The 27,673-nt window shown below is 37.5% G+C and overlaps 1 protein-coding gene across 2 annotated transcripts in view; it reads right to left on the reverse strand.

Annotated features, from left to right (window-relative positions):
* The window catches only part of Txk (TXK tyrosine kinase), a 41,328-nt gene that overhangs the window by 1,210 nt on the left and 12,445 nt on the right, over positions 1-27,673 (reverse strand). For both annotated transcript variants that reach the window (XM_076864244.2, XM_076864243.2), the window contains 8 exons: positions 25,616-25,695; positions 24,658-24,785; positions 18,559-18,630; positions 15,636-15,807; positions 8,821-9,037; positions 5,745-5,809; positions 3,495-3,613; positions 1,522-1,679 (listed from right to left, as the gene is read on the reverse strand). In XM_076864244.2, the coding sequence (XP_076720359.1) occupies positions 1,522-1,679; positions 3,495-3,613; positions 5,745-5,809; positions 8,821-9,037; positions 15,636-15,807; positions 18,559-18,630; positions 24,658-24,785; positions 25,616-25,695 (1,011 nt within the window). The remainder of the gene's footprint in view (positions 1-1,521; positions 1,680-3,494; positions 3,614-5,744; positions 5,810-8,820; positions 9,038-15,635; positions 15,808-18,558; positions 18,631-24,657; positions 24,786-25,615; positions 25,696-27,673) is intronic.

Genomic DNA, 27,673 nt, shown 5'->3' on the forward strand with positions numbered 1-27,673 from the left:
GTCAACTTTTGCTAACAAATAAGCCAACATAATAAAAACACTGTTTTAATCAGTTTTCCAATGACAGTTTGAGATTGAGGTCATTTGTTGATCTTTGTGGGAGCATCCATTTACCCCTGCCCCTTCTCCGTCTCACATTCAACAGATACGTAAAATCTAAGTATTCTATGCACACATACATGTATATTGTTTCATATACATATGCTGGAGTTATGATGAATTTATCCCCTAATAAGTCCATCATAAGTTGAAAATATTATAATTCAAAAATGCATTCAATTCACCTAATCTATAGAACATCATAGATTAGTAACACTGTCCAACCTAGAGTATTGGTTGTTCACTGTGATCATGTGGCTGCCTGGGAGCTGTGGCTTACCAACTCTGCCCACTGTCCTTCAAGAGAATCATACCTCATTTTTCTATCCCAGGAAAAAAAAATCAAAATTAAAAATGTGGTTTCTATTGAGTGTATGCCACTTTTGTACTGTTGTAAAGGTGAACTTTGGTAAGTCAAACCATTATAACTATCATGTGTATATTCCTGAGCTCTCTATGTTGTTATTGCAAGATGTTCTTAAGACAGCTGTTTGCTCCCAACGACTTACTTAACATTTTTCTGTATCTTTCAAGATTCCCTGTGAACCAATTAATCATGTGTAATATATTTTAATACATTGGGAATTTTCATAATTCCTGAAATGGGTACAAGCACATTGCTCTTGAAATACTGGCTTTTCCAGTGTCTGTGGTCTAGGAATGGAGTGATTTTTTTTCTTTTAGGCAGGAGGAAACTTCTCATTGGGCTGTGATTTTTCTAGCCCGAGACCATCAGCGGCAAAGAGAATAGAGCTCTCAAAGCCGCAGGGGAGTCTGATGAGAGCAGAGGGGTGTGTTGAGTCAGTGCCCAGAAAAGGCAGAACTGGGACAGAAACCCCTCTACTTCATTTTTAAACTTGGCATTTCAACAAAAGAAGAAATGGGGCTCCTGAGAGATGATTTCTGAGTGGTGATTGCTGGCACACACTCTGCTTTCATTTCTAGTTTGCTTTTCTCTCTCCAGCAGGAGTCTTAAGTGCCATAGAGAGATGAAACCCATTCCTTCCAACCTTGAAAAGCAAGGAAAATCAAAGTGGAGTGAAGGAAATAAAACACCAGCCTTCTTTTTCAATGTGGAAGTTTAGCAAACCGTGGTTCTACCCTTGGGTTCACCGACCAATTCTTAAAAGGTCATATCTCATCGTTTTGGCTTCAGTAACACCAACGGTTTCTGCAAAAACTCATCTTAGAAAGATAAGATTTGGCAGATATACTGAGCTCCTCAGCAGAGAGGCCACTGTGAAAAACAAAATGCACACATGACTGTACAGTGGGAGTTTCAAATAGAATGAGATGTTTGTCCCTCAGGGTCATTAAGAAGACAAGCAGCTTTTACTGCCACGAGAGTCTTGGGTAACGTTGGTGAGAACAGGTTTGCTTTCATGTGCTGGGGCTGCCAACCAGGAAAGGCAGGACACTCACCTCATGCCAGCAGCTGTACATAACTTCATATACGGACATGGGTGCCAGGTGAGGGCGATACAGCCGGAAACCTTTAGAAATGGCTTCCACAACTTGGAGATTTGACTTATTTTCAAAAGGCATTTTTCCTTCTGTGAAAACTTCCCACATTAAAACTCCTGTGAATAAAATGCCCAAAAACAAGAGGTTGGTGGGGAATTGTTACTTAGAACTGCAAGAACAGTTGACTTCAAATTACTGTTATTTTATTTTATTTTATTATTTTTCTTCTTCAGCCTTTGAGTTATAATCATCCCAAATGAGACTCTTCTCTCTAGGAATCAGGCCATGCACACCTGAGTTTTTGAAGAGTACTGTAACTCAAACACAACCCCAGAGAAGGCAAAATCTTTCCTTTTCCATTTGTCTTGATGACCTCCATATTGGAAGAAAATGCTGGCGGCAATTTCATTTCCAAGTACCGCTCACATCCCCACACCCTGAAATCAATGAGCCTTTCTGCTACTCCATAGAAAATGACAGAATTGTGTGAACCTCTGCTGCCTGCTAAAGACTAAGTTTTTCAGCGGTGGATGGCCCAGGTTCCTCTTTTACTGAAATACCACACTGCTGGGCAGGGGCCTACACTGTCTAGTGGGAACTCTGTACATAAGGCAGTGTTTAATAATCACTGATTGATTGTTGATTGACTAGTGAAACTCCTTTAAGAACTCCCAATTTGAGTTCATTTAACTATAAACCTGTTTTACAAATATTTATTTGGTATCGGATAGAAACCAGGCCTATTCTAGGGCCGGATGATTCTATAAGAATGAAACTAGTTCACCTCCTTAAGAAGTTTACTGTCCAGGGAGGAAGAGAGAAAAGTGGTCAGGTAATATTTAGGTGGTTCTCATTGTTCTGTAGCCACTTGATGAAAGAGATGAAGCCCTCGTATCACTATTCAGAGGTCTCATAACTCACCTATGCTCCCCAGTGAAGCATAAAACATTACCTACAGCACCACAGGCAATGGAGAGGTAATGAGAGCAACAATACAAGCATAACCTTACTATGGACAATAAAATTCATACCCTTCTTAGGGCCCAAACCCAAAAGTTATCCAGGAAGTTCTGAATGAAAGAAAATAGATAGGGTTTTGCATATTTATTGCCATGTTTTGAGAATCAAGCCAAAGAACAAACTACATTGGACATGGCTCCATGGTTTCTCTCCCTCAGTGAAGAATATCACCCAGTATAAATTAACAAACAGATCCTAAAGACACCTATGTCTAAACCTACAAAATGTAAAGGTAATGAAGTCAATGAGATGGAACCACTCTTTTTTTTTCTAATTCAGGTTTTAAATTCAGGTTGTCAATTGAGCAATTGACAAATAGGCTGCTTAGTAGTTAAGGAATAAAGTTTATTAAGCACACATGAATTCAGTAGTGACTTATGATCATTTTTCCTTAAAATCTTTGTAAGATAGAAAAGTTGGTTGGGTTTGTTTGCTAGATCAGTAGAGTCTTTGCTAGGGTTTTAAAACAAGTGCTCACTAAGGAAGAAAAAGTTCCAAAAAGACAGACTAATGTAAAAGGTGTTTGATGCCAGTTGCCAAAGATGGTCTGGATGTGGTTAGAGAACAACAGGAAGCACAGCTACAAAAATACTTTTTTTTTTTTTTTTGGTACCAGGGATTGAACCCAGGGGCTCTTAACCACTGAGCCACATCCCCAACCTTTTTTACATTTTATTTAGTGACAGAGTCTCACTAAGTTGTTTAGGCCCTTGCTAAGTTACTGAGGTTGACTTTGAACTCTGGATTCTCCTGCTTCAGCCTCCTGAGCCACTGGGATTACAGGCATGCGCCACTGAGCTTGGCATAGGAAGACTGTTTTTTAAAGGTCGCCTTTTATTAAGAAATAAAGATAAAAAGATTACCCATTTGATTAAAACAAGCAGCACCAAAGGAGCACTGAATGCACTCACCAAATGACCAGACGTCAGATTTACTGCTGTATTTGTTGAAATGAAAAACTTCAGGCGGGGACCACTTGATTGGGAACTTGGCTCCAGAAGAACTGATATATTCGTCATCCAAAACATACCTACAGTCACCAGATTCAAAACACACTGTGTTAATTACCTCCACGATCTATTAACTTAAAATCCCTGATTTGCCAAAAGACATATTTTACCCCAGAAAGGTTCTATATACATTCTCTTCTCATTAGCAGAGTGTGAAATTATCCTCCAGAGGGTTTTCTCCCCAAACCAAATCTCATTGTGTTTATTTTCATTGGATCTTAGAAAACCATAACAATTCTTCAGTTCAAAATAGTGGCCTACTCTATATGTTTATTTTGACTCATTCTTTACTATATAAAGAGGCATTCCAAATGTTCTAACAACCAAAATTATTAAAAAATAAATAAAAGACCAGCCTTCTTAGACTGAAAAAGAATTAATTCTAAATTGAATGCTATATTTTCTTTCATGTTCACATTTTTGTGAGGCATAGAGAAGGGGAAGGGAGAATAAAAGCATATTAGCAGAATACACTTTGATGTGAAAAATCTCTAATATATTGGTATGATAAAAAGAACTAGGAATTGGAGAATATAATGCTAAGTGAAGTTAGCCAATTCCAAAAAACAAATGGCGAATGTTTTCTCTGAAATAAGATGACTGACTCATAGTGGGGTTGGGAGAGGGAGCATGGGAGAAATAGACAAACTCTAGATAATTGTCCTCTCCTTAAAAAAATATGAAATTCTCTCTCTCTCTCTCTCTCTCTCTCTCTCTCTCTCTCTCTCCTTTTTTTGTACTCAGAAATGTCAAAGTATGGGAATCTGGAGAGAAGATACAACAACTAATGTGTGCTTGTTGCCCCTTGAATGCACAATATAATTTTTAAATTGTTTATTATTATTATAAATTATAATTATAATTTTAAAATTATGTATTAATGCTGCTCCCATACTCCCACTTTTCCCCCATGTACTCTATCTCACATTCTACTTGGATAAAGAATGAATAAGAGGAAATAAAGGAGCAAAAGCCATTTTCCATAGACTTGGAGTTTCTAGAGTCTACACAGAAAAGAAGGACTGGGTTATTAACAAGACATTTGGGGAAATGGATCATGAATTCTCACCACCACCACCACCACCATTCATCCATTTACCTAGAAAAAGATTCCCTGAGCTAAGAGGAAGGAAGAACTGAAGGGAAAGAAAAGGAGCACCAGGCATTGGTGATACCTTCTACACTATTAGGGCTGCCCAGTCACATAGCAAGAAAAGATGCTCCCACTCCTATGTTGGGTCAGTGAGACTCAAGATCAAAACAGAACATATGCCTTCTTTTCCAGATGATGGCCCAGGAAAGGCAAAAAATCCAGAGAATAAATGACTGTGGATGTGCCTAGGTAAGTGAGATCTATGGAATTTTCTAGTCATAGAGAATGCCAGTTCTGAAGGAATTTGCAGACAGAAATTCAGAATGAGTGAGAAGTCACCTGTGTGGTTGGCTGGCTGAAGCAGGAGGATGGTGGTTACAAAAATGTCATTGTGCATGGATAACAGCAGGAGCAGAGAAGCCACCACCCTCCCAGGACCCAGTCCCATGACACATCTAGAACTGGGACACTGATGTTGAAGAAAGTCAGAGAGAAACCCTGGATTCATTGATGTTAAGTTTCTAGCGCCCCAAAGAAAAGGGGACTCAAAATGTAAACTACATTGAATTTTAGAATACATGGCTAAATCTCTCACACTCTTGAGTTGTAGACTTGAAGCCAGCTACTCCACTCCATAATACATGTGTTTGATGGTGACCTAGAAAGTCAGGGCTGAACAAATACATCTTTGCCTTTTTCTTCCAAAAATCTACACTTATCAGGAAAGTATTTTTTTTTTTAATCTTACACAGATGAGTGGACTGAGAAATTCTTTTTGATTTAAGACCTACCACAGTTTTGTTAATGATGACCTGAAAGATAAGAAAGCCCACAATAAATAAATGCCTATCTCACAGTTAAAACTGGCACATGTCCTGAAATCCAAAGTGGGTCAGCGGGCCACACAACCACACCAACACTTTCCCCAGATGAAAAGAGCAGAGGAGAACATCTCTAATTTCTCCATAGATAAATGTAAGATTCTTTATAATGAGTGAAAAATATAGATACAGATATAAATATAGCTAATTTAAATTATATCTAGATTTATCACTTACCTGGTCATTCCAAAGTCCGAAATTTTTACTATACATGTAGAACTGACCAAACAATTCCTTGCTGCCTATAAAAAGAAAATAATCCAATTTGACTATAAGTTTTTCCTTCAAGAGTTTCTGAGCTGGGGGTGTTGCTCAATGGTAGAGCCCTTACCTAGACTACACAGGATGCTGGGTCAATCCCAGCACTGAAGAAAAGTATCTGCTCTCCTTTTCCTTAGTTTTCACACACCTCTTGGTGTGGCCAGCCATGCTATTGTTATGATGATACCTATCAACGTTACATATGATTTAATAGCCTGCCTTTCTAGGATGAATTTTAGTGATTCTTTAATGTAGTAACAAATTGAAATGTCAGCAGTTTTTAAAATGTTTTATCTTTCTCATGAAATATACTTCATAAATATGAGGATTAATTTAATCTAACAATGATAAACAATGAGTCTTTGCCTAAACGTAATATGTTTGTTACTTATCAAGTAAAAGAAGAAACCCAATATCCATGATAGATAAGAAAAGTCATTTCATATCTTTAGGATCTCTACTAGGTGATAAAAATTAAGAAATTATAGTTTAAAAACTGAAATTTCACTGAAGATAACTATTTATAGTGATAATTTCATATAAAATTACTGCAGTGAACTAAATATGGTACAATATAAAATCAACATAAAATAGTTGATGCCCAAACGATCCATCTTTACCAACTTAATCAAGAAAATCATTAATTTGGTTGTTTAGCATCATAAAGTTGAACTGCTTGATAGAATTTTTTTCTTTTCAGCCAATTTGTGGTTCAATGGGTCCAGCAACAAAAGCAAAAAACTTAGCCAGGTGCAGTGGTGCACACCTGTAATCCCAGTGACTCCAGAGACTGAGGCAAGAGGAACACAAGTTGAAGGGCAACCTGTGTAGGGATTCTGACCGTGGAAATGTACAGGGAAGCATTCCCCTGGTAAGAAAACTCCCGGGGGGTTGGGGGTGCGGGCAGTAATAGGCACCCTTAGAATGCCCTGTAATCTCTCTTAGGATCTAATAATATAGCTAATAAATGTGCAATGTCTAGCTGGTATGGCAATGCTCTGAGATGCCTCTGTGTTAGAGCTTCAACAAGCCTCGCCCTTGATTGTAGGCACATAGCTCCTGGGAATAGAAGAACTTGTTTGCTAGATAACTACAATGTTTCATCAAGCTCCTGTGCTCCTGGAGCTGCCTGCCTAACAGTAACTTCAGACAATGGACTTTCTTGAGAACTACACAAAGCTCCTAACATTGCATATGGTAACTGCGAAATGTACCTGCAGAATAAGCAACCTTACTGATACTCTAAACAATAATGTGGTTATGGTACTAATGACCTAGTGTGACCTAGTGGTATAAATAAATGTGGCCCCTTAGACAAAGAGCCCTGCCTCTGCACCTTGTCTCTCTGTCTCCTCTTTATTATTATTCCTTACAAGCCTGAGCAACCTAGAGAAACCCTGTCTCAAAATTAAAAAAATAAATAAATAAATAACAAGGGCTGGCACCTGTGGGCACAATCTGTAGTATGAAAAAAAAAAAGAAAGAAAGAAAAGAAAAGAAAAAGGCAAGAAAGTTGAAATGGTAAACTGGAAGGAGCCAGCAAGAATAACGCCGGCAGGTACCAACAATGATCTCAAAGCCAAACCATAAGAACGTCCTTGGCAGAACAGACTCGTTATTAGCTGATAAGTTTTATGGAGCATGTAGGTAGATAAAATAGAGTGTAAAGAAAACAATCAAGGGAGATACCAGGCATAGGAGAACCTGTGGGAAACTACCTGGAGCAAACAGAACAATGAGGATGGTCGCACAACTGAGTTTTGAATTATAACCCAGGAAAGACAAACCTATAGAGACCAGAAACATGAGCTAGGTGCAACAGATACCACATCCATCCATTCAAAAATTTGCTCAATAGCTCCTGTGTGCTGGATACTAGGAGATGTGCCATGAGGGATGAAGAACAGGGGTCTGTCCCTGTAATAGCCACAGTTACATTGCAGAACTCTCAGATGAGCCAGGCACTTGCACATAGTCATTCATGGAATCCTCCCACCAAACCCATACAAGGGAGTTACTATAGTTAATACTGTTTTACTGGTTAACAGGCTGGCCCAGGGTCATACAGCTAGTAAACAATGTAAAAAATTAACTATTATATGAAGCAGTAAAAAATAAACGTCATGAGAGTTCTGAGTCATGGGTGGGATAAGCTTACTTCCCAAGGTGTACCAGAGCCAAGGTAACTAGGCCTCCTTTCTCTCCCCTATATAACACCTACAAGTGACAGAAACAGGAATGTGGTCACTCCTGGTCAGATGTGATGGAAGAACAGGATTAGTTCTAGGTGACAGTGTCAGAGGTTTCTTACAGAACCTTCATATACTCATTTAAGTTAATTTTTATATTCAGAAATGAGACATGGAAGGATGTAGAAGGAATAGAATGAATATCTTGAGTAAATGTGGAATGAACAGAACACGTTATTACAGGGGAGCAGTGCTGTTAACATTTGTTTGGGACAAGATAGTAACTTTTTAAAAAATCAGAATGTTCTAAGCATTTCTAGTCTCCTTCCCTCAGTAATGCCAATAACTGTCTTGCAGTACTGTCAGGACCAAAACAGCTGCACACTGTGGCAACTGCACCCCGGGGAGAGAACCACTGGAATTCGCTCTTCGCTGTTGTCTCAAGTACCTAGAAGAGTGCTTGGCATAAACTAGGCACTTGGCACATGTTTGATTACAAGTTCAAAGGCAGTAAGGTGGAAGGAAAGTAAACAGAAGTGAGAAAGAGGATAAGCCAAAGTAAATCCATTGTGATTAACTGATGGACTAGGTGGTTAATTAATTCAAGGCATATTTAGAATAAAATACTAGGTTACAACATCCCTGGGCAATAAAAAAGTACATTTCACAACAAATTACATAGGAGGAAAGGTTTTAAAATGAAATCATAGGATATATTCTTCAAAGTATTGAAAGTAATGACTGTCTCCTTCCAACCACAGGTACAGTGTGTGAAACAAGAAGGGAATTTGCACCATACTCACTAAATCTCTATGGATATAGCAGTTCCTCTCCAGGTATTCCATTCCTTCACACACATCCTGGCACACACTCAGGAGCATCTCCTTCCTAAGTTTTCCTTTTCTGTCCCTGAGGTAGTTAAGCAGGCAGCCATTTTCCATAAACTCTGTCACAATATAAAGGGGCTTCTGCTGTATACATACCCCATAAAGCTGAACCAGCCTTGAATGGGATAGTTTCCTGTTGGAGAAAAACAGAGCAGTGAGCAGAATTGGTTTTGCAATTCAAAGTGTTTGTTTTTACACAAGTGGTAATGTTTGCCATCCATATGTCATTTTCATTGTCAAGATAAACATCAGCCCAACCACAAAGAGAGTATTTTTCTTTCCACTTCACACACTGAGAAAGTGGGGTCAGAAATTTAAGCAGCGCTTCCAAAGTCATTGTTGCCGTGTGTCATATTCTACTTGTTAGCATTCTAGTTTTCTCCTTTCCATCTTGTAAGCCTTCTGCTTCCTCATTACTGCTTCTCCAGGCCCAGGCCTCAGAGATCTGCTCCTTGACTCCCAACCTTTCTAATTTTCTCCACTCAGACAAAAACTCCTGGATGGATAGAAGAGAGGAGTGATCACAACCATCAAGCTGGGCACAGTGGCGTATGCCTGGAATTCCAGCAGCTCGGGAGGCTGAAGCAGGAGGAATTTGAGTTCAAAGCCAGCCTCAGCAATCCTGAGGCACTAAGCAACTCAATAAGACCTGTCTCTAAATAAAATACAAAATAGGGCTGGGGAGGTGGCTCAGTGGTTGAGTGTCCCTGAGTTCAATTCCTGATACCAATAAATACATACATACTTACATACATACATACATTCTAAAGAGTAAAGGCATTTTCAGTGGCTTTAGAAATTTTTAAATAGAGACTAAGAAAACATTTTCCAACATGAAATCTTGCTTTGTATTTAATAATTACATACACACATACACACAGGGACCTTGAATGTTGTCTGTTAAAACATACCCAGAAATTCCTAGTCATCTAGACTTCAAAAGTTTATTGTTTCTTCTGTGGAATATAAAATGCAATCTCTAAAGGACTTTTATGCTAACTGATCACCATGGAAAACAACTTTGAATTAATGTTTGTAATTTTTCAAGATGTATAATAAGCAATTCTCTGTTAGTCAAAAGTATTTTGAAAATTACCTCTTCTTCTCCTTCAGAACAGAAAAATAAACTCAGTGACTCTGGAAGAATGTTTACCTTAAAACAAAGTACATGATGTGATTACAGACACATTACCATAAAATCGATTTGTGAAAACACTCCAGTTAATGGAGAAAAGGCACTCAGAGACCCTAAACATTATTTTAATCTTGGAGATATATATATATATATATATATATATATATATATATATATATACACATACACACACACACACATACATACATACATATACATATCTACATATCTTGTCAGATTTACCTTTCAAGTTCTCAAAGTATACTTTCAGTTAAGGAATGCAGTTTATGTGTGCCAAGCAATGGCAGAAAAGCAAGTCTTGAAATGGAATATTAATTTGCCATAAGAAAGCCACCAACCTAATATCCACAAGGAAACATTTGAGAATTGAAACGTTACACTGCATTGGCTTACAAGACCAATGGCAAAAACCTATCAGAAATAAGGCAAAAACATATAAACAAACCCTCATGTATATTCAGTCTAACAAATAAGACAAATATTTCTCATTGGCACAGGAAAAGTACATTCTTGTTTGCTTTAAATTTAGTACTTCTTAATAACTTATATGAGTCATTGTAGAGCAAATGTCATTAATTTATCAAATATTAATAAGTACCATTTATTAATATATTTGCTTATTAAAAATTATTTATTCTACATTTATTTAAATTTTTCAAACCCATAGTAGATTTCTCCATTGTCCTTTTCTATTTATTCCCTTTCCTGTTGAATCAAGTTTCATGGTTTTAAATATCATCACTGGTGATCACTCTCAAATTAATGCCCTCCACCTTGACCTTCCTCCTGAATTCCAGACTCATGTATTCACCTGACCACTTGGTCACCACTGGCTATCTGATAGGGCTCTCAAATTTAACATTTCCAAAGCAAAATTCTTAATTTTTTCCCGAATCTATGTATGTCAATAAGTGAAACCCTCTACCTAGCGGTGTACTTTGGAATCACTTTTGTTCTCCTGGTTTCCTCCCATTATCTTCCACATTTGGCATAACAGGTCTTGATCACTTTTTATCAAACATGTGTCTTGAAACAACTCTCTTCTTTCATCTTCACCTTCATTCCACCCACTGTCATCTTCCACCCGGACCCCTGCAATAGCCTTCAACCTACTCTCCCACCCCTGATTCCTATCAATCATTCTCCACAAAACAACCAGTGTGACCTACATAGAATATAAACCAGATGAAATGCTTCCAATCTTCCTTGACCATCCAATCCAACTGAGCTCCCCAACCTGCCCCTAATATCTTTGTCATATCATCTTGGTTGGAGTCTTTATCCTTACTTCTCTTCAAAGCTATACTGCTCCGTTGTTTGTTGGTCTGCTATCTGTTTTCCTCCCCATTTCCCACTAGAGCATGGGCATAAATGAACTCTTCAAGAGTAGGAAATTGACCTGGGCTACTTATCGACCTATTTCTAGAAATTAGTACTTACAAAATCAACAACAGACATTTATTGAGTGAATCGATGCAAGAAAACTGAATGATGACCCTGATGCTATTTTTTTTTTAACGAAGCTGTAAAGGATACTATGAAATCTTTGTGAAATAAAATATTTCTAATTCAAGAGATTGCTGTGGATATCATAGCAAGAGTTTGCAATGTGATCTGCATTTATGCATGGTTTAGCACAAACTCAGGCAATTAGAGCCAGGCCCTGTCTTTCCCAGAAGGCTGCCCTTGGGGTGTTCTGTCCTCTTTCTTTCTAAATCCTTACAACAATAGAAGAGCTCCTCAGAACTTACACTTCTGAAAAGTAGATTTTCTTTTATTTTTCCTTTCCCTCTCATTCCTGAATCCTCCTTCTTTTCCTGATCTGCTATACTTCTAAAACTTTCTCTTCATTCACCTTGAAGTTTTTATTCTTTAGGCAGAAAAGAAGACTCACTACAATTTTATAAAAGATTGGATGGAAAGAATAAAAGCTATAAAGAAATATGTTAGGAGAGATATTATATGAATCCTCTCCCTTTCTCAGTTTTCCAAATGTCCTGATTTTAAGTGATATTTAAAATGTGTTTCTTATAATATTATTATGTAAAAGCATTTAATTTTAATAATATCAATTATTTAATGTAAGTAATAGGGTCAAAGAATCCAATTAAAAACTTTATTATTAATTAATTGCCCCTGGAGAAAATACTTCAGTAGGGAGAGAGAATAACAAATGGTATTTTCAATTCTTGATTCAATTCTGTTTAGCATTAATATAAAATGTTAAAGCCTGTTTTTCAAAAACTAAAATATTCTTCTGTGAAGACATGACACAGACATAATGAATCAAAAGAGATTCACATCAAAGCTCTTAGAAAATTAGATGTACTTACACATATTTTTCTTTGTTTTAAATGTTACTAGATCATGTATCTCCAGATAGTGCAAGGCTATTGATATGCTACATCTAAAGATACAAACCCACAAGTGAAAAACTAAAACAAAGGACCCACTAAAGGCAAAGCAGGGGTTTAATAACTTAAAGGGAATAAAGTACTCCTGATCCAAAAAACTTCGTTCAAGTTTTGTTTTGTTTTCTGTCCTATTGGTTGCATGACTGGAAATGACTTATTTAAACTTTCTAAGCCTCAGTTTTTTATGTGTGAAATGAGGATAATAAAACATGCTGTCCTTGCTCCCAGGGAACATTTAAGTGGGATCATATTTATGAGCATATTGCTCATAATATAAACCCAGGTTAAAAATTTAAAAAATGAAGATGTATTAGAAGGTTTAATCAGATTTTACATGCAGAAGTTATCTAAGGTACAGACTGATTTTCTCTCATTTTGAACATTTTTAGAACATGCTCTGTAAACCCCAGCTAACAGGCCCCCCAGTGGAGGCAACATACAATGATCAAGAGCACAGCATATATTTGAATTTTGTTTGTTTGTTTTGCTGCACTGGAAAAACTATATGGCGACAATATTGGCTAACAGTTAAGGCAGCGACTCTTAAGATCTGCATATATTGATTGATTGTTGATTGTTGTGTTAGTTAACATTATGGGCTTTGTGCCAGATAGTTCAGGGTCCTGATTTCAGTTAGAAACTCAAATTGTGGGACTATAGATAAATTACATAAGCTTCCTAAATTTCCTTTTTCTCATCTATAAGATTAAGATCTATCTCCTAGAATTGTGGTGAGGATTCATTAACTTATTCTATAATCTACAAATTCTTATTTTTAGCACCAAGTCCTGACTAGTCATCGTTGGGGGCACTCACCAGGTTGAATTGAGAGACACAAATAAATGGCCTTGTTATTATGGAATTCACATTCTAGTAGCGGACTAACATGAAGCTTCCGAGTGGTGACAAGTATTTTGATGGAACTAATACAAGGTGACAGAACAGAAGGTGCCTGGGACTGGGTGCTCCCACTTCAACAGAGTAGTCATTGAAGACCTCCTGTAGGAGACAACATTCACACTGCACACCTTCAAAAAGGAAGTAACGTGGGCAGAGCTGTGGATATGCAGCAGATAGAACTCGATGCATGTCAACTATTTAAAGATGAATGTATTTGCAATAGGATGCTAGAATGGAGCTTTTCCTGCCTTACTTAAAAAAAAATTTTTTAAGACACGTTCAAATCCAGGAACACATTATGTCCATCTGAACTGACTTAGAAGTCGTTGGCCTCATTCCTGCTTCTATAAACTGCCAGAAGCTGTTTCTATTCTCACACTACATACATCTTCCATCACCTTCAAAATATTATCCTCGGGAGATCAGTGGAGTAGATGAGGGGGATTAAAAGGGAGGGAGGAGGGACAGAAAAAGGGAGGAACTGTGGAATGAAATTGACCAAATTATGCTATGTGCATATATGAACATACTAGTGAATTCCACCTTTATGTATATCTATAAAGCACCAATTAAAATAAATAAATTAAAAAGGAAAAGCAGTTTTTCATTGGTTCTTTTTAGTTATTTTGTTATAATTATACAAGCTTGGAATATATCATATCCTAATTAGTACTCTATTCTTGTGGGTGTACACAATGGTGGGATTTGTTGTGGTGCATTCATATAGGTACATGGGAAAATTATGTCAGATTCATTCCACTGTCTTTCCTTTTCTTGCCCACTCCCTTCCCTTCATTCCCCTTCGTCTAATCTCCTGAACTTCTGGAAACCAGTTTAATAGAAGAAGGGGAACAGGGGGAGGAATGTGAAAGGGAAAGAGGAAGTACTAGGGACTGAAATGGAGCAAACTGTTTAACATGTACGTATGATTATGTCAAAATGAACCCCACTATTATGCATAAGTATAATGCATTAATAAAAACATTTTAAAAATCACCCCCAAAGATCCTAACCCAATTTCCCAACCAAGCTTGAATCATTAAAGAATTCCCTCATCATGATATCAGATATTGCTAATTCTTGTTTGATAGAGATTCCAATATGCCTTCAATTCCCTCTGAGTCCTACCTCTCCCACTCATTTTCATATTATGCCTATTTAATCTAATACACAAGACTATAATTTTTGTCCTTTAGACATAGGAAAACCATGGTCAGATGGATATCACATCAAAGAGAGCAGAGGCCAGGCAGATAGGTGCTTGAGCTACTTTGAGACACAAAAATGTCATTGGGAATCTGATGTCACTGGAAAATCGTGCTTATCATAACCTTCCTCTGGATTCATTCTATTATGTGGCCAGAAAGGACATTTTGATCCAATACTTGGGAACAAAATTCAGAAGAACCAAGACATCATTGCTCTGCCTTCCAAGGAGAATGGGTCCAGCTGATCAGTTTGGGTTGTCGTTTGTCAGTTTTGGCATTGTTTTGTTTCCCATTCTGCAAGTTTGAGATGGAATTAAATTGCCCTGGACAACGAAGTAATGCTATTTGGGGTTATTCTTCTTCAGGGCATTGATCCTTTTCTAAGTAAAGTTGAACCAATATTTAAAGAATGTTGATTTGAACTATGCCAAATTATTGATTTGTCCTGGTTCAATCCAGGTTACAATTATAAACCACAGCTATGAGTTCAACTTAGTCAAAATGGTGTCCTGGAAACATTAAAATTTTAAGAGCACTGCCCAATGGTCTACAATGAACCACTTCTCTTTTAAAGCTCAGTATTCTTAAATTCTCTGAAAGTAAATACTTTATCCTTACCAAAAGAAAAAAAAAAAGAAAAGAAAAGAAAGAAAAAAGAAAAGGAAACCACTAGGGGATGCCCTTTCAAAAATAAGAGCAATATACTACTACCCAAACAAAATCAACATTTTTCTTCAGGGAAAAGGAAAAATATAAAGAACAATCAAGCACCTATTCTTGAACTGAAAAGAATTATACTTGCTGGTCTATTTTGTATCCTCATATTCAATTCACACAACGATCCAGAGAAGTAGGTAGTGTTATCCCCATTTTACACATGAGGACACTAAAATAATTCATCCAGGACACAGAGGTTTAAGAATTTGTCTGGATTACACAACCAGTTTGAGCAGAATTGTGTCATAAATCCATGGTGGGCCGATTCCAAAGTCCATGTTCTTTCCATGACACCAGGTATCATGCAATATTTATCTGTGTATTCCGTATACTTACATCATCACTTTGGCTTCTTCAATGAAATCCTCTTCAGACATAGAGCCTTCATTGATGGCCTTGATAGCTACCGGCAGATGTGCTCGCCATTCACCTAAGTGAACCACCCCAAACTGACCGCTTCCAATCTCCTTGATAAAAGCCAGTTCAGTCGGATCTATCTCCCACTTTTCTGGGAAAGTAAAACATCCATGTTACAAGGAGGGGAAAGAATGCTAAAATTTTAGAGTTAGAGAAGATTAAGGAATTATCTATTCCTATCCCTTTATTTTACACCGTGGTTAAAAAAAATTCATAAATGAGTGGAGAGAGGGTATAACGACTTTTAATACTCGCATTGTGGCTTACCTGTGCAATTCAAAACTTTGAGTTTAAAAATTCAAACTCTACTTCCTTGGAGAGCAATGTCCAACAAAGTGAGAATATCCAAACATGTATAAGAAATGAAACTCATTTCCATGCCTTTCTAAACTAAGCTGACCAAAACTAGGTCTGGGACATAAAATAGGTATGTCCCCAGTTTGGTTGTGTCCTGGTTTTAACTTGTAAGGCAGATGAATTTTGTGATACTCCCTTTCCTCCTTTCAGCCCCTTCTAGTGTTCTCCCTCACTTCATCCTAAAGAACTTTTCTACCTTGGTGTGTCCTCATCTTATGGAAATCTAATCAATTCATCTAATAAACATGTCCATTGTCAGAACTCTAACCCACACACATCTAAGAGTATATTTGAGGGGTTGGGGTTGTGGATCAGCAACACAGCGCTTATCTAGCACATGCGAGGCCCTGGGTTCGATCCTCAGCACCACATAACAATAAATAAATAAAATATAGGTAATGTATCCAACTACAACTAAAAAAATAAATATTTTTAAAGAGTATATTTGAAGTAAAATTTGTGTTACTGTGTATTTCTCATTCTATAGAAGCAAATGGGGTGAAGGGGAGAACTATTTCTAAAATAACCTTCATGAGTAGTGTTAAATATCAAATCATTTTTTAAGCATCTCCCTTTTATACATCAATACCAACACCTGCTGGAACTTTAGAGTAATGCACTTAAAAAAAACTATAAAAGCTGATGGCCTCATTCCAACTATATAAATTATTCCTCCTCCCAGGGGTACATTTGAAAAGGAACCTGGTAGAATATAGTCATCACCTTGGTATTAGCATAAATTTATTCAATAGAATATTATCATAAAGGAAAACAGTGAAAAATTACAGTTCATAATTTCATCTGTTCATCAAAAACACCCCATTGAGAAAGCAAAAAGGTAAGTCACAGACTAGGAAAAGATATTTCTAAAAACATATATCCATATTTATATTCCTATTTATAACATAAATGAACTAACTAGAAAAGACATGTAGCAAAAGTTATTTGGTCATAAAAGAGAATTCCAAATGGCCGCTAAACCTATGAAAGAGTGATCAAAATAAATACTCATTAGGGATATACAAATTTAAGCCATAATAAGATACTACTTCTACACACTCACCAGATTGGCTAAAATAATGATGTTTTTTGTGTGTGGTGTTTTGTTTTGTTTTGGTACCAGAGATTGAATCCAGGATTGCTTAACCACTGAGACACCTCCCCATCCCTTTTTTTAATTTTTTATTTTGAGATAAGGTCATGCGAAGTTGCTTAGGGCCTTGCTAAGCTGCTGAAGCTGGCTTTGAACTCAAGGTCTTCATGCCTCAGCCTCCTGAGCTTCTGAGATTAGAGGTGTATGCCATCATAGCCAGATAAAATGTTTAAAAAAGAAAAATAATTAATACTGAATATTGACAAGGTTAAAAATATGGAGCAACTGGAATTCTTGTACATTGTATGTGGGAGTGGAATTTGGTATAAACGTGGGAACCTGACCATAGCTACTAAATCTAAGCATGTGAATACCCTGTGACCCAATAAGACTGCTCTATGGTATATATCCAACATTCACTGGAGCACATATGCGTACTTAGCTTCATCTAAAGGTGTCGAGTAATGTTAGTAGCAATACTGTTTGTTAGGGCCAAAAGTTGGTCACAACCCAAATGGCCGTCTAACTTCACATGAGTAAATCATCAGGGGGTCAGACCGTCCTGGAATATAGCACCATGTCACAGCAAAAATGAACCTACCATGGCCAGCATCATGGGTAAAATTCACAGATGTAATGAGGACAGGAAGAAGTCAGACACAAATGGAGGTACAGTGTCAGATTATATAATATTTGATATATAAATAAGGTGATCAAAACAAGCAAATGCACTGTTTTATATGTGGCAAAAAGTGGAAAAATTTATTTCTAAGAAATTAAAGAGCATCTATTTAACTTAAATACATGGCTGATAGTGGCACTTTTATTATATATAGTTTCTACAGGGCACAGGAATGATGGAGGCAACCTGAAATCACCCTTCCATCCACTTCACCAAACAACACCCTGATATAATTATGTCATCATGATTTTCAGCATAACCTGAGTACCACTAACGAGAGAGATTTAAGGGAACAAAATACTGCCAGATTATTAAACAGGACTCCCTGGCTCCCTCTTATTCTCACAGATTCACAAATACCACTTTCTATAAAAAACATGAAAAAGACACTTTTAACGGTATTTTTTTTGGTAGGTTCTCTTGGGGTTCAGTTGTTTCCCAAACACCCTTGTAACCAGAGAGTAACACCCTGAACATCCAAATAAAAAGAACTGTCATTTATCTCAAGGGTGAAGATTAAGTCTCCTGGTGACGTGGAGTGAAATATGAAATATTTCTCCCTGGAGTTGAAATTGCCTTTATGAAATGCATTATTTAAACAGTGTGGGAGGGTTAAGCTTTGAAAAGAAGTTTATCTAAATAGACATTTCAGAAGGGCTGAGGATTTAAGGTGTCCATGGTAGGTTCTTTACTAAGTGTGCATACCTTACCATAGCTAAAGCCAGCTGTGGCTGGTAAACAACCCATCAGCCCAACCGGGCAGCGGAGGCGGGTCAGGAGACCTGCGGAGAAAGAGAAATCTGTTTCAAGCCCAGTTACTGACATAGAAGAAAGAAAGAGACACACATTATTCTGGTTGCTTATTCTTTCCATTTGAAAAACATTTTTTATAAAATAATGTATGTTCCTGGTACACAACTGAAAGATAATGGAAAATATAAAGATCCCTCCTCACAAGATCTTAGTGTCAAGAGAGAAATGGTTGCCACTTTGGTGAAAAATCTTCAAAAGAATTTTTATATGCACAATTGAAAGTATATACACATTCAATAAATTTTATGGAAATGGAAATGTTTTGTTATATGATTTTTACAGTATGCATGTAATTTATGTATACCAATGACTATAAATAGACCTTAAAATTATTTCTAAAATTTCACTAGTATAAAATATGCTGTATATTATTATTATTATTATTATAGTTTTTATATAACCTCCCCTCCTTTCTCAATAGATTTTATTTTTTAGAGCAAGTTAGGTTCATAATGAAATTGTGTAGAAGGTACAGAGATTTCCCATATATTCCTTCCCCCTATACTTGCATAGCTTCCCCCATCATCAGCATCTCCCACTCAGAGAAATGTTAAAACTAATGAACTACATTGACACGTCAGTATCACCCAGCGTCCATCATTTATGGGTTGTGTTGCACATTCTGAGTTTGGACAAATAGGTAATGACATGTGCCCACCATTACAGTATGATGTAGAGTAGTTTCACTGGCCTAAAAATCCAGTGTCCCACCTATTATTCACTCCTTCTCCCTTTTAAGTGTTTAAAAACAGTCCTGTACACAGTCAACCAAATTGAAACTTTTTAGTCAGATTTCTGCAGAGTGCTGTATATTCTTGAACATACATTTGTATGTACTTCTCAAATTATTGTCTTATAAAATGTGATTTCAGGTTGAACAGTGTCCAGAAAGGCTACTGCAGTTCATTTGACCACCATCAGTGTTTAAATGTACCCATTTCCTTACCCCCACCCCTTTGAGAGTAGTTCACTTTTTTCTTTCTTTTTTTTGTACTAGGGATTGAACCCAGGGGCACTTAACCACTGAACCGTATTCCCAGCCCCTTTTTAATATTTTATTTAGAGACAGGTCTAGCTGAGTTGCTTAGGGCCTTGCTAAATTGCTGAGGCTGCCTCAGCCTCCTGAGCCACTGGGATTACTGACGTGCACCACCTCACCCAGCTTAGTAGTATACTTTTTTGAAAAATAGCATGGTAAAGTAAATGGAACTTCATTTGACTGGGTCAATGTGCAGAATTCCAAACAATCAATTTTAATTTAGTTCAATAAGCACTTATTGTTTATTTCTTTCATTAATATTCACTAAGAGCCTGGCATGAGTCATTTACTATCACAATGTTGGGTCCCTCGGGGGCGGGAAATAAACAAGTGTATGGACACAAGAAAAGGTAGCTGAGGATAAGTGAAAGCAGAGAAGATAAAATACAGAGACTGTAGATATTTGCTCAAGGAAGCCCTTCCTGACAAGATGACAGTTATATGGCTTTGATTGACAAGGAGTCATCTCAGAAAGATGCAGAGAAAGATTCTTGCAGGCAGATAGAACAACATGTGCAGAGACTGGAAGGCAGAAACAAGCTTAGCCAGTATAAAAACAGAAAGAAATTTTTCTATTAAGTGCCTTCTGAATGCAAGACACTCATCTAGGCAGATCCAAAGATGAATAAAACAAGGGAGCTCTATCTCAGTAAAGAAGGAAAGGAGAGGCTGCTCCAACATCACGCACTGTGCCAGAGATGCACGCAAAGTTTGCTGGGATGTGGAGAGGGAGCACTGAACACATGGCTGGATTTTGAAAAAGAAGTTTTATGGGAGGAAATGACACCTGAGGTGAATCTGATAAGTGGAGTAACTCACGAGGAAAAAACTGAAAGGAGATTCTAGGCAGAGGTGACAGCATGAATGATACTGAGAGATGTGAAGCAGGAAGGTGGGTACTTGAACAAAAAGCAAGAGGTAGGGAAAGGCAACAAGTTATACTTGAGAAGTAGAAGGTATTGTGGTTGTGATGGGCCTTGTAAGTCATGCTAGGGAGCATTACATTTTCCTGCAGGTGGGAGAGAGCCATGGAGATGTCCCAATTAAGGAGGTGAAATATTCATATTTATATTTTTGATAGTTCCCTCTGGCACCAGAACAGGGTTGGATTAAGGGTGAAAGAGCATCAGAGACAATGACAGCAGTTAAGAGCCTACTGAAATTTTTCACCTGAGCACTGATTAGGGTAGCACTAATAGGGAGAGGCAAGGGTCGGAGGAGACACTTTTAGGGTATGAAATTGATTCCACTTGATAATTAATAAGAAGTTAGGCATTGAGAATAGAAAAATCAACTACCAACACATCCAGTCTCTTTAGCTGGCTAAATGATAGCAACATGCCTGAGATAAATAACAGCAAGAAGACTAGATTTGGAGGGAGAGAGAGGGTATAAGATGAAGGACCCGACTTCACCACTGAAGTTCAAGGCCAGAGAATTCCAAGTGTCTGTGTCCACCAGGTAGAATTTTGCAAAGGGAGAACCCTAGGGTGAGATGACGAGTGATCAAGGATGGACCCCTGTGGAACATCAGTGTTTAAAGGAAGAAAAGAAGGACTCTTTGGGAAGATTCATAGGGAATGATGTGAATTAGAGAAGACCAAGAAAGGATGATGTCAAACATCTAGGGAACAGGAAATTCAAGAAATGTCACCACCAGATATAACAAAAAAGCCCAAATATATGAGCACTTGAAAGCTACACTGCATGTGCCCAAGTGGGGATTACTGGCAAAGCACAGAGCTGTGGAGGCTGGAGGTAGAAGCCAGATTCCACAAGCACACCAAATGGAAAGTGAGGAATTGGAGGCAGTAGATGTAGACACATTTTTTTTTTCAAAAGTATGACTAAAAAGAGCAATACACACACACACACACACACACACACACACACACACACATACTAAACAGAAGTTTGTTTTTGTTTCTAAAATAAAAAAGTCTTAAGCGGAAGGAGGACTGTAGGAGAAGGTTAGGGAAAAAAAATGGAAGAGTGACCAGAGATAAAGGAGCCCCAGCAGAAGAGGAGAGATGGGAACAAGAGCAACGGCGAGGCCTTGGCCTCCTTACTGTTGGAGGGTTGGAGGGAACGAGGGTGATGGCATTGGCAGTGACAGGAGACAATGGAGGAAGGTTACACCAAGTTGCTTCCATTTTTTTTTTTTTAACATTTATTTTTTTAGTTATAGGTGAACACAGTCTCTTTATTTTATTTTTATGTGGTGCTGAGGATTGAATCCAGGGCCTCACGCATGTGAGGCAAGCACTCTTTCTCTGAGCCACAATCCCAGCACTGCTTCTATTTTCTTAATAAAGAAGACAGCTAACTGATGTGCTAATATAATAGGCCAGTGGTTACTACTGGCAAAGGGTCTTGAGGAGAATGGTAAAAGTTTGAACAAAAAACAGAAAACAGTATTACCTAGCAACTCTGAATACCTACTTGAGGTTAGAGCTTCTCCCTAGTTGAGTTATATATATATGTATATGATTGTAGTTAGACATAAGACCTTTATTTAATTTTTTTATTTTTATGTGGTGCTAAGGATCAAACCCAAACCCAGGTCCTCACACGTGCTAGGTGAGTGCTATACTGCCGAGCCACAACCCCAACCCCCTAGGTGAGTCTTTATAGCACATGATTCAAGTAATGATCCAAGAAAGGACGATGTCAAAACATCTAGGGAACAGGGAAATTAAAGAGAGGAATTGGAGGAATTTTCTCTAATTTCAAAGTTTTTATTTGCCAAATATTTTTATCCTGGGAAATACTACCAATGAATTAGTGATAGTCTTTCTGTGACAGAAAGAAGTCTGTCACTCTCTTGGCTTTGTCCTTACTTCTGGGTAAGATGGTGAATCATCATGGGTTTATATGTTTACATGTACACAGAAAAAGTCAAAGTTTAGGTAATAATTTTTTAAAATTCGGAGACAGGATAGCCGTGGACCCCAATTCACAACTTTTCTAAAACTGAACCTCCAAAATATCTTCCAATGACATTTGAGTTGCCTCTTTCTGGAAGATACAATAGACACTGGAAACAGAGGGCTCAATGATTTCAGTAGTTTCCGGGACTTCTGTGGGTTCAAATCTCAGCATAGGTACTTATTAGCAATATGACCTTGAGCAAGTTACCTCAAAGTTACCTCAAGTTTTTTCATCCATAAGATGAAAAAATCTCAACAGCACCTACTCATAGGTTGCTCTGAAGATTAAATAAACATAAAAGCACTTGAAACAGGATTTGCCCCAAAGTAAATCTTTAGTAAATATCAATTATTTCTGGGGCATATGATTTTCTTCTTATCCTTATCACCCTTTTTTTTTGTTTTCTTACTTCTTTTATAGTTTATTTTCTTTCTTAAAAAAATAGCACCATGGTTATGAATTTTTTTTCTTTTTGACTTTTGTAGTTGTAGATGGAGAGCATACATTTATTTTATTTGTTTATTTTTACGTGGTGCTCAGGATGGAACCCAGTGCCTCACATGTGCTAGGCAAGCACTCTGCCATTCAGCTACAGCCTCATCCCCTGGTTATCAATTTTTAATCTCCTGTTTTCACTTTTTTCTTGTTTCAGTTGTTTTATTTTTAAAATTATCTTTGTGGTATTTTGTAGATGATAAGAATGGTATACATGCATTTTAATTTTAAAAACTCTAAAGCCATCTATAAATCAGAAAATAAAATTGTCCTTTACTCCGAGTCTCAGTTTCCACAGATAAACATTAACAATTTATAGTCTGTTATAATCTTGTTTGTAAATCATATATATGCTTCTTTTTACCAAGAAAAAAAAAATGGCACTATGATCTGAATATATTGCTCGGAAATTTTTTTTAACTTATCTGCATTTTTAATGTTAGTACATCCTAATCCACTTCATTATTTTTCTTAACATCATTTTTAAAAATTATTTTTCTTTGAAGGAAGGAGAAGGAGGAATGAGCAGAAGAAACTCAGAGCCTGTCTCCTGATTCAGGGGGTTTGTATCTCCAGCCACACCTGTGGCCTCCCAGGCCTCCCCCTCTCAAACCACATTCCCTGTGACCATCTAGAATATCCATGTGGGCTCATCCTATAAATGGATACAAATTTCTTTGGGTTTATTCCTAATATTTAGGGCCAGTTTAATGGAAAAGTGGTCTCTTTCCAGAAAGGATAATTTTGGTCAACACAACTTTTCATGAGTGAAATCAAAACAGCACTGCGTGACAAAAAGTCAAAATAATATGAGAAGTCACCGTGGGTTCCAAATGCTGTAATGCTGATGTCAGAAGATTCCCCCGTGGACTCATAGTGGTCCAGCCCACAATGAGTAGGGGCTGAAGGCCAGAGATGTGGTTGCAATTGTGGTGGAACTTTCTGGGATCCTATTATCTTTATGCAGATGATAGGTTTGCACAACTGACAATGTGGCAAACAATAGCCAGGAAAGGAGGTTAAATATTTCTTCAGAATATTTAGGCCAAAGTGAACCTATAAAAGGCTGGATTTTGTATAACTTTTTCTTTTCTCCAAACTAGAAATAACAGAGAGAGAGAGAGATTTAAAGGGAGTTTTCTGTTACATTTGTCTAAAGTAGAGAGCAAACCTAGGAGAGGAGAGTAAAGAGAAGGAGGCATCATCATTTAGGGCATTTGAAACCTTATCACATTTTGCCCTCCATAAATTTCCAGAACAAATGCATAATGACCAAAAGGCCTTTTGCTTCTCAGCCACCCATCATTTTTCTAACTTGGTAGAAGTGTGAAAAATAGACTCACTTCTTGCCCTTCACTAGAAAAACAAAGGCACATCAATGAAGAGAACAGTGGCCCAGAAAACAGTGTTTTTCAAGTTCCTAAGCTCTTTGTAGAGGGAGACTTATTCCTGTTGAGTGTCTGATACCCACCATGCATTGCTCTCCAGAGCCTGGCTCCCCAGCCCTCCCAGCCCCATGTCCCTCACTTACCAGCGGCATTGTGCTGGTGATACCAGATCAACTCAGGCACTGATGGAAAAAGGTGTCTTTCAGCCACATACCACTGTCCGGAATCATTCCTTTTAATCTGATAATGCTTTATTGTAGCCTCTGTACTTCTATAGCAGATAAAATGTGAATTAGTAAACAATCAAAAGGTCACTTTAGAACTGCGACGATTCTTTAAGCAATAGAACTCAAATTCTCAGGCCATCAACACCATACACTGAAGAGAGGATTGATCAGTTTAACATGTGCCTGACCATCATCGGAAAATTCCTCAATGGTCTTATTGAGGCCTCAGATTCAAACATAACTTCAGCCAATACTGTTTAGGTGAAAAGTTCAATGTCCAAAAAAGTGGAGCTCATCATGGAATACAGAATATTTTGAGCAACTTCAATCCTTCTAGGAATCTATGACAGACTGGAGAACATACCTCAGAACTGCCCCACAGAAGCACAAAAAAAAAAAAAAAAAAAATCAGGTGTTTATCCACCAGCTCCCATTCCTCATTGATGGAGCGCTGCTCCTGATGTAACTGCAGGCATTTTCAGCCTAATCAATGGGTCCTATTTTCTTCCACAACCAGAGAACATTCTCAGGCAGGAAGACATGGGAAACTTTCTAAAGGAAAAAAACCTTCCTGCAGGTCAATTCCAGAGTAGACCAAGGGACAGGAGGAATGCAGCAATAGTATCTTCTACACCTAACCTTATCTAACCCCTTTATTTGATGGTTGAGAAAAGGAAGACAAAAGAGGTCACGGAGCTAATGTAATATCACACATAGCGTGTTAGGGATACAATGTGGTCTGGCTAGTCCTGACTTCCAAGCCAACAATCCTCTTCCTAAACTAAGCTCTCACCTCTATTTTGTACATGATGGTATCACTATAAAAACAGATTGTCCTAGGGCTTATATATTAACCAAAGTCACAGCTGCTTACCTTCTAGCTCTTATAAACACGGAAATGGTGTAAGACCCCAAATGTCTTGAATCTCTGACAATAAATGCACCTTCTTTAGCCTGAAAAACAATTTATTCATTACATAAGCCTATTCCTGCTCAGAAAGACAACATTATATCTTGGTGATGAAAACCAAAGCTATACCAACTTACTATAAGTCACTTACTATATTCTTACTAAAAAGAATGAGACTGGAAGTATACCAAATGTTTTATATCCCCTATAGGTTTAGAAATCACATTTCTAAAAGTAGTGTAATTTGGACATGAATTTATAATGCAAGAGTATTTAAAAACCTTCTGATTTTTATAAAAAGAAAGTTCTGTATCTAAGAATCTTGTACCCCACTTATTAGTTATTTTTATTGTATTAATTGGGACAACAGATAAAAATAGCTGATTGATAAGATAAACTCTGAGACTGACAGGCCTGTACTTTGGAAGAAGAGAAATAAGGTAGTAGATAGGATGAAGGAAGCAGGTAAAAATATTTTTGGAAAGACAGAGAATGGATGGAGAGATCAGAGTTCATGAGACAGAATGGATTTGGGAGAGCCTGAAGGGAGAAAGAAGTTGCTGTAGGGGTGGGAAGAAATGAAAAGAGAAATGGCAGGAGAACATTTTAACAAGTGTGATACTAAGTTAAAAAGCAGGTCCCTTGGGGCTGGGGACTATATCTTAGTTGGTAGAATGCTTGCCTTGCATGCAGAAGGCCCTGGGTTTAATCCCTAGCACTACCAAAAAAAAAAAAAAAAAAGATTCCTGTGGACATTCTTCCAGAGACTCTGATAAGGCTGAAAATTGCTTTAAAATAATTTTGAATATTAGATTCTTTTGATTTGTTTGTTTCCTATTATGAAAAGTTTCAGTCTCCCTGGATATTTTTTTTTCAAATGGGAAAACTTTTGGAATCATGTCAAACCCATGGCAGTTTACCCTTAGCAAGTGCTGTGCCCCTTAACCTGTGCTTGCAAACTGTATGACCCAAAGAGCAAGGTCCCCTCCAGGTGCCTATAATCCATTGCCAGAATCTTTTTTTCCTCCTACCAGGCATAAGCCTCATTCCCTGGTCAAGTGTTTTATTTTTATTTATTTTTTTGTTTGTTTGTTTATCCAGTGGACATTTGAGTTATTTCTACTATTTAGCAATTACAAGCAATGCTGCTATGATCTCTCATGTTCGATATCATAGGACATAGTTGTTTTTTTTTTTAATTTTTCTTTAGTTGTTGATGGACATAGTACTTTTATTTATTCATATGTGGTGCTGAGGATGGACCCAATGCCTCACACCTGCAAGGCAAGCACTGTACCATTGAGCCACAACCCCAGCCCCAGGAACATAGGTTTTTAAAACTCTTGGTAGAAACTTTGAAGTGGATTTGCTGGCTCATGCAGAACTACGTGTTTAAATTTTTGAGGAGCCTCCAGATTGCCATCCCCAGTGTCTGCACCTTTTAGATCTCACTAGAAGGGTAGAAACGTTCCAGTTTTTCCATATCCTTGGCAATGTTTGCGATTATCTGTCTTTTTTTTTTTTTTTTTTTTTTTTTAGTTCTCGGCGAACACAACATCTTTCTTTGTATGTGGTGCTGAGGATTGAACCCGGGCCGCACGCATGCCGGGCGAGCGCGCTACCGCTTGAGCCACATCCCCAGCCCTGGTCAAGTGTTTTAAATAAAAGAATCTTTTATAGTCATTTGAAATCATAAAATCTATCTTTCACTGAATTCCTACAATGTTCAAGGGTTGTGTTACATATCAAAGGGTAAAGGCGTAAAAGACAAAGATATAAAAAGCAAAGGTGAGTGTACAGTTTAGATTGCATATACAATAATATATATACATGTCAGTATATGTAATATGCAGGTAATAAAGTTGCACATGTAGTGGTCTCCTCTTACAAAGAATCAAAGTTGAAAGAACACAAACAGTATTTCCTGATCACAAAGCATTAACACTAGAAAGTCCCAACAAAACCCCAAATAAAATGCTCCTACCTCCTATAGATTTTTAATATTCTCTCTCTCTCTCTCTC

Source organism: Callospermophilus lateralis, chromosome 8, assembly GCF_048772815.1.
Source record: "Callospermophilus lateralis isolate mCalLat2 chromosome 8, mCalLat2.hap1, whole genome shotgun sequence".
NCBI lineage: Eukaryota > Metazoa > Chordata > Mammalia > Rodentia > Sciuridae > Callospermophilus > Callospermophilus lateralis.